General features: G+C 41.0%; 1 protein-coding gene across 1 annotated transcript; it reads right to left on the bottom strand.

The window, feature by feature from the left end:
- Window positions 1–778: 778 nt before the first annotated feature.
- On the bottom strand, window positions 779–1,255 carry LOC115653543 (interferon epsilon-like). The gene has a single exon (XM_030566938.1). It carries the CDS (start codon window positions 1,253–1,255, stop codon window positions 779–781), a length of 477 nt encoding a protein of 158 aa, XP_030422798.1.
- Window positions 1,256–8,761: the final 7,506 nt, after the last annotated feature.

The raw sequence follows: 8,761 nt of genomic DNA on the forward strand, positions 1-8,761 counted from the left end.
TGAGTGTCTTCCATAATAGAAGGTCATGTATCATGGAGTCTTAGAAGTCACCATGGGAAGAATCAACAGAGAGGAGGGAATCCACTGCATGGTACAATTTCATCCAACTGTTTTAACCTCTGTAGTCGCTGCATCCTTAGCTGGAATGAAATGAAATTTGGTTGAAACATAAAGAGAAAACTAAATTTTCCATTGCATTAATGTCAGTACATTAAATGAAAATATCTTTCCACACCTCATAATCTCACAAGTCTTATGCTCAGTTCATATATTTTATACATGTCTCTAGGAAACTTCTCAAGCTGTGGTATATGTTAAGGACAGATTAATAAATAGCAACCATGACCATAATAGAAACACACTACATATGTAGAAGTCAGAGTACCTTGCGGGTGGAGGGGAAGTTTCATTATCTGATGACCAAAGTATCAGTGAGGTGGCTAAGGATTCAAAATATATGTACTTTATTGCATGGACTGCCAGTTATGTAGTGCATAACAGCACCTGATCTATGGGAGATTATGAAGAATCACAAACCTAAATAAAAGGAGAAATGCAGAAAAAGAAAACCATGTAATTGCAAATCCATTTCCAGGAGAGAATGGGAAGAGCCTGAAGCTACTGCCATGGAAATCAGTTGCTATTTGGCCACTAATCGTGTGGAAGAGGGTCAGGCCCTGTATAAGCAGAGTTATAAAATATCCGCTATCTCTGTTCAGCTGTATAATTGACACTAATCTGAATTCATTTACTCCAAGGAAAAGATCTGTACTGTACCTTAGTTACTAAGCCATCTAGTGAGTTTGTCAATAAGTACAAAACATCTGTGTATTTCCACACGAACGATCTCCCAGGCACACAGGCTATATTGGTTTTCTTTCAGGAAAGCATCTATCCTCTGGAAGTATTTTTTCACTCTCCGAGTGGTGTGCTGGATGTCCTCACTTTCTGGGTTGGTTAATTCCTTCTCCATCTGTGTTCTCAAACATGCCTCCAGCTGCTGAATTTGCTGGTGAAGTCTGCTTTGGAACCTGACTATAGATGTCCCATCCCAGGCACTTTGGGTGAGGTTTTTGCTAAAGATGTTGAAGATCTCTTGGAGGATCTCTTGAATTGCCACCTGGGCATTCTCTTTCTGGGACACTGAAAGTTCAACAACTTTCTGGGTGTGCTTGAAAGCTGCCCTTTCATTTATGCATTGTGAGGGGAAATTTCCCCTCATTTTCTTCATAAGCTCCAAGCTCTCTTTGTTCATTTCATCTGCTGGAAGTGAAGCATGGTACAGAACCGAGATGAGATTTCAGTAGAGAAGAGCAGTATAAGGCAAACGTGCAGCAAACACCTGGAGGTCATGATGATGTCTATACAATCCTTTACTTTGTGTGGAACCTTGAGTCTGGAGTTTGTTGAGGGTCCTACGTAGACTGCTGTGTCTTTCCTGTATGTCTCTGAATTTAAGTATTTGGTTGGAGAATATCTCTTTGATCATTTTCTATTTACAAGATTTTCCTTCTTGGAGGTTTTGGAGTTTTTCTTTCTGTTTTTCTTGCTATTTTCTAGTTCTTTTCCCATGTTTCCTCCTTATTTTTTTGTGTGAAAGTGACCACCCATGACAATACACAACCCTGTTAACTCATGTTGGATCCACATACATACAGGCTTTTTATCATACATTAATTTCTATAATTCGGAAGTGGTACAGAAAAGACCTCCAATTCATCAGCCAGTGCACTTCCCATTCATAACCTCATAATTTTTCTAGGCATGGAAGAGGTAAATGTGGGAGGAAAGGGTTAGGCCTCCCAAAAATATTGGCAAATCTTCCCAACTTTAACCATTTCCTCCTATTTAGAAGGCACATTTAAAATCTAGACAGCACAAACCATCGGTATCTTCCTTCTGTGAAACCACAGGAGATAGAATGCTCTGAGGAAATCGATTCTTAACTCATTGTTATTTCTAGGTTTTAATATACATACTGGAGCTGATTAATAGATCCAGTGGAAAGGTATGACTATCATGTTGTGTTGATCACTCCAAGTAGCGGACAATAGTGAAAAATTGAGAATAATTCATAAAACAGGATGAGCAATTAGTATAGTAACACATGCTAGAGAGGTACCCACATGGATGACTGTGATTTACAATGTGGTCAGAAGGAGGTTATGCAGAGAAGTGACATTATGTATATTTTACCAAGTGTGTCCCTGGGATGAAAGAAGTCAAATAATTTTTTAAAAATGAAATTCAGTATTCATCATTTTTGGTGGTTCTTTCTCTTTCCCCTTCCCCTCAGCTTGGGCAGGGAAATTCTTCTAGTTTGTTTTATTCTCTTCACTTTCTGTGGTCACGTTACATTTTCTGGATCTCAAGCCCGAGTCCAGACTGTTGTGCTGGAATTTCCATCACGGCAGGGAAATGTGTTTTAATTCAACAAGAAAACTATTTTCATTGAAATTAAAAAAGACAATCACATGAACAAACGATGAAAACATTTTTGTGCATATTAAATTGGTTAGAGTCTCCCAAGTTTTCCTGCATTTCTATAAGAAATTTGAGATTTTAGCTTCAAATTTTTGAAAGACCCTCTGCAAAGCAGAGAAAGCAGACTTACCAGAGCCCTCAGATCACCATATGAATGAGACCATGGGTTTGTCGCTCTTATTACTTGAAGCTTCACGCCCCCAGTACCCGTTGTTCCAGCCTGGGGCAGCCCTGGCAGGGTGGCTGTAATGGATCCACGCTGATAGGGACCAGTATGAAGGTCTGACAAAGCTCTAGAAGTGATGCAGATAGTCAGGTGCTCTGTGTGGAAAGATTGTGTTCTGTGCAGAAGCCATCGAGTCATCTATTTCTATGATGAAAGCTGGGGCAACTACTTGCTCCTTCCTGCTAGTGAGATGATAAGGGAGAGCTTAAGTGAGGATGTATTAGTGGTGTTTTCCTCCTTTTTTATATACCTGTGGTCAGGGGCGGCTCTAGGCATTTTGCCACCCCAAGCACGGAAGGCAGGCTGCCTGCGGGAGGTCTGCCAAAGCCGCAGGACCAGCAGACCCTACGCAGGCAAGCCACAGAAGGCAGCCTGCCTGCTGCCCTCACAGCGCTGGCAGAGTGCCCACCGCGGCTTGCCACCCCAAGCACATGCTTGGTGTATTGGGGCCTGGAGCTGCCCCTGCTTGTGGTTGGCTTTCCCACGGGAAGACCTAAAGTCATAGATGATGGATGACATCAAATGGGTTTTAAGTAGATTAAAAGATTCTTTCACGTAGCTCAGCTTAAAAACAATGTGATGGAATGATTGTCAGGAGGTTCTCCTCCAACTACAGAGGAAATGGAGAAGTTAGACTTTGAAGAAGAGTTTGTATGGCTCCCAGGTGCAATATGACCGCCGTGTTCCACCAGAGAGGTGAGTACTTTTGAAGGTTGGGAACGAATCTGTTTATAATCTTTGACTTGTTCATACAATCTATTTTTGCTCGCATTATTTCCCTGTAATTGTGCTTTGTCAGTACAATTTGTAGGCTTTAACTACACCCAAGAATGAATGAAGGAAGTAGGACTTGGGCAGAAAGATCTTCTACTGCTGATAGGCACCGCTACTGAAAAAGCCTGCACCATAAGTAAGGATAGGCATTTGTATTAAGAGTTCCCTCCCTGTATATGCCTCTAAGCCAGCAGGTCCCAGGCTGAGCTTCATGAATAGGTGATGGTATAGAGTACTTGATGGTGATCCTCAGAGAACTGACAGTTCCCACATTCTTTTAAAGACAGCTCAAATTTTATAAATGTGTTCCTACTGCTCCTTTTCTCTATAAGCATTTGGTGTTCCTGCCACGAAGGTATTACCTGATCTTGAATAGGAGGGTAAATAGTCCATAGAACAATATTTCTAAGATTAGGCCCACATGATGAACTCTTTGAGAAACCTGGAGATAAAGATAAACAAAGGCTTCTGCAGTGGTGCCAGCTGTTGACTGTGAGGAATGAACAGAGACTCCTATTAGCAACTCCAAATGAGGTGATAAAAGGATTTCCAGTGGGGCTTACATTGCTGTTTTTTCCCTAAAGGGAGATTGCCAATCAGTGTGAAAATTTATACACAGTTTGTTTTTATGCTCTTTGAACATTTAATGTAGTGTTTGTTTGATTTCTCTTAATAACTTTTTAATACGAAATCTCCAGATTTAGGGTGAAATTTGTCATAGGCAAGTGCTATGACTGACCAATAGTTCTTCAAAATACTATCTATGTACCCAAAATTGGCACTTTTACTGAATGCTTGTATAGCACCCATAATAATGTGCCTGGGCACTGATAGGGCCCCGGGGAACTGTAATACCAATAATAAGTAATAATCAGCTTGCGCTAGCCCTTCTACCTGCAACTGTCACTGTAGTGCATGTTAACCTGTCAGTTACCACAGCAAAGACTCTCTCTCCAGTTAAGGGAATACGGTTTGCATGTTGCAGAACTTCTATATCTAGATCAGTGATAGTCAGACCTCGGTAGTTCAGGAACCAAATTAGCAGTTAATATTACCCAAAAGAGCCATAGTTGTGTGAATTCATTGATTCATTTAGTATACTATAGTACTATTTGTATATAAACGGTATGACAGCGAAATAGTTAGCTTTTTTATATAATATATATTATTTTCAGAGCAAATAAGTTAACAATTTAGTGCAAGCTGATAAATTAATTGGTTAATAAAATAGTAAAAGCATCTTGATTGGTTAATAACTTAGACTGGTTAAGAATTAAATCAACCAGTGTTTTTATATCATGTGCTGCAAAGAGCGACAGGAGACACATTAAAGAGCCACTTGCGGCTCACGAACTGAAGTCTGAGTATCACTGATCTAGATGCAAGTCATGAAATGGTCTGAGACATACATATAAACAGAATAGTTCCCTTGTCTGGGCCCTGAGATCATGATATCTTCTCTATTAGTTGTTGTTTTTCTCTCTCCCAGTGTTTCTTCTCCATCAGGGCTTGATTCCCCAACATGGTATGTTTTAATTTATTCAGGATTATTTTTGTTCAGTTGCAAAATGATGTTTTCCCGTTTGCCTCAGTTTATCAGTTTCAATAGTCCTGTCCCTTTACCTTTTCTTAGATTGGTCAGGCTGAACTGACAGTTAGAAACAAGGCTTTTTACCTAAAAACTGAGCCAATGTCATCAGAAAGCAATTAAAAACACTAAATATGGTGCTTCCACAGTATGATTTTTTTTTTTGCAATCTTCTTTTAAAAGTACAGCCTCATTTTAAACTATACTTTTATTTGTAAATCCACATTTCATCCTCTTAACCAGCAGGAGGAAACTGTTCATTTTCTGTATGTTCACTGCAAAACATAAAAACCTCCTGTAAACCTATAATTTTCCTTCGTACCCTGCTTCACTTCAGAGAGGGAAATAGCGTAGGTATATTTAAAGTTACTTAATGCAGAAGTAGCTATGGCCCTCAGAAAATATTGGGTCATCTGCACTTTTCAGATTTCATGTAGTTTAAAAAGAACACTTAAAATGTTGATGCCAGGGAAACTGGTGTCTGGGAAACTGGTGTCTTAGACACTGGAAAAAAGAAACCTTTGCTTACTTGTCAACGAATCTGAAAATACAATGCAGTTAGTAATCCATATTCGACAGAGGTACCCACGTGGATGGATGTGGTTTACAGTGTGGTTAAAAAGTGCTTATGAAGAGAAGTCATATCATGTGTTCTTAACATGTGTGTCACTGGGATGTAATAATTCAAAGTTTTTTTTAAATTGAATTCGGTGTTCACTATTACTGCTGGTCTCTTGTCTTTTAATGTTTGTGTTTCTCTTGGCTTGAACTGGAAAATTCTTCTGGTTTGTTTAATCCCCTTACCTTCCTGTGGTCACACTTCACTTTTCACATGCCCTAGCACAGACTGTTGTGTTGGAGTTTCCATCATGGCAGGGAAGTGCGTTTTAATTCAAAAAGAAAACTATTTTCACTGAAATTGGAGAAGAAGATCCCCTTACAGAAAATCTGAAAACTTTTCTGTTCATATTAATTGGGGTAGAGCCCCAGGCTCCTAATGCACTTTCTGGTAAGAAATTCAACATTTTTACTTCAATTATTTGACAGAGAGTCTTTAAAGAATCATAGAACTATAGGTCTACAAGGGACCTCAAGAGGTCATTGAGTCCAGGTTCCTGCATTGACAGGATGAAGTATACCTAGACCAGGCAGGGCCACATCAGGGAACAGAAATTGTATGATGGGCCATGAATGCTCAGAAAATTGGTGTTGGGGTGCGGGCACTGGGATGGGGCTGGGGATGAGGAGTTTGTGGTATAGGAGGGTGTTCTGGTCTGGGAGCAAGGGGTTTGAAGACTGGGAGTGTGATCAGGGCTGGGGCAGGGGTGCGGGAAGGGGTACAGATTCCGGCTGAGAGTACAGGCTCTGGAGTGGAGTGGGGATGAGAGGTTTGGGGTGTAGGAAGGTGCTCTGGGCTGGAATCAAGGGGTTCAGAGGGCGGGAGGGGGATCAGTGCTGGGGCACGGGACTGGGGTATGGAGAGAGGCTCAGGGGGTGCAGGCTCCGAGGAGCGCTTACCTCACGCAGCTCCCGGAAGCAGTGGCATGTCCCTACTCTGGCTCCTATGCAGAGGTGCGTCCAGGCAGCTCTGCATGCTGCCCCGTCCGCAGGCACTACCACTGTACTCCCATTGGAGCACGTAGGAGCCGGAGTGGGGCCATACCGGCTTCTGAGAACCATGTGGTGCATCAACCGACCCAGTGCTCCGGCCAGAGTGGGTTCCGAAGCGCATGGTGCGGGCCTGACCCAGTGTCCCCGCTGGAGCAGGGCTGAGACATGTGGTCTGATCTTGGGCCAATGCCCCAGCCAGAGTGCTGGAGCGGGGCTGAGCTGCTGGTGTCACTCAAAGACTGGCTTAAAATGGCTCCTGGGCCAGATTGCCCCATGGTCCATAGTTTGTCCACCCCTGACCTAAACTATCCCTGACAGGTGTTTGTCTACTCTGTTCTTTCAAATCTCCAATGACAGAGATTCCACCACCTCCCTAGGCAATTTATTCCAATGCTTAACCATTTGGACAGTTTGGAGGTTTTTCCTAATGTCCAACCTAAACCGCCCTTAAGAATACTATTAATACTAACAGAAAAGACCAAGGCATCAAAGTAAATACAGGGTAATGAAAGAACAGAATCTGTTTCAGTATATCTGTATATCAACAGCACATAGGCACAGAAGTAGTGTATAGTTTGAGGAAAGTTAGTTACAAAGGCCACAGAACCTGCCCCAGAGGCTCCATGCAGCGACAGAGTTCTCTGTGTGAGCATCTCAGCTGCTTTACGTGATTCATCAGTGTATCTAATTATATTCCCAACTTGAAGTATGAACATCAGTGGGATAGGTCATATACCATAAGTCGTGTGCATAAGTGCTTTCTGGACCTGGGGTTTTAAGGCTGAACAAGAATAGAGGGTTTTGTTGGATTTTTTTTAAATGGGTATTTGATATAAATCACTACCACTATATGTTGCCATTTTGTATAAAATAATAATTTATTCAAATTTATCTATGATAAAATATAAATAAGAGCAATAAATAATAGACTGACATAAATATCCTGTTACAAATATCATACAATGTTCTGAAAATATTTAAACAATACACAAATAGAATAAATAGTAGAAACAGCTTTTAAAATTCCATTGCATCTCATTTTAAATTGTGTATAAAATGTTAATTGATTTTGGTTATTACTTCTAAAAATTTTATTTTAATTTCTCAATTTCTTTGTGAGTTTGTCCTGTGGTTGAAAACTGTTTAATTCCACTTGGATCCTCTTGCCGACACTGATGCTGAACTGCTTCTCTGCTAGAGGAAATAATTGATATCTCTTCACTTTCATCCTGGTGAGCTGAAAGTCCTTCCTTCCTTCCTGGTAAGAGTCCCACTTTCCACCATTGCAACCAAGCATGTTTCCAGATGACCAGCTGGCTGATGAGTCTATGTTGGACCCTCTGAATGGAACTTCCGCCTGAGGTGGCTTGGGAGAGATTTTGCAAAAGCAGCAGGAAATGTGTTGGAAGATTTCCTGGATTGTCACCTGGGCATTTTCCTACAGGGACTCTCAGAACTTGAGAACCTCTTGCTGCCACCTGAAATCGCTTTCTTTGTTCTGACATTATAGGAAAATTATCCACACTTCTCTGTTTGGAATCTGTTCCAGTTCACATAGAATCATAGAATATCAGAGTTGGAAGGGACCTCAGGAGGTCATCTAGTCCAACGCCCTGCTCAAAGCAGGAGCAATTCCCAACTAAATCATCCCAGCCAGGGCTTTGTCAAGCCTGACCTTAAAAACCTCTAAGGAAGGAGATTCCACCACCTCCCTAGGTAACCCATTCCAGTGTTTCACCACTCTCTGAGTTATGCTGTTATACTGTGGTTGTACTGCATGTTACAGTTCAAATGTGAAATTTAATCAGAGAGGAGTTGAACCATAGAAATATATAGCAAACACTTAATGTCAACAATGTTTAAGGTCTAACCCTTTCTTTTAAAATTTTTAATTGTCTTGAAGCTTTTTTGCATCAGTATTCTTAATTCTAAGCATTTTAAACACAGTAAATGAACAGAAAATTATCACATAAAATGTAGTTTGTGCAGCTGGAATTTCATAATAGAGTGAATGTATTGCATAATACATCAAGCATTATGGAGTGTTAGAAGTCACTGTGGGAAGAATCAGCAGAGAG

The sequence above is a fragment of the Gopherus evgoodei genome, chromosome 6 (assembly GCF_007399415.2).
Source record: "Gopherus evgoodei ecotype Sinaloan lineage chromosome 6, rGopEvg1_v1.p, whole genome shotgun sequence".
NCBI lineage: Eukaryota > Metazoa > Chordata > Testudines > Testudinidae > Gopherus > Gopherus evgoodei.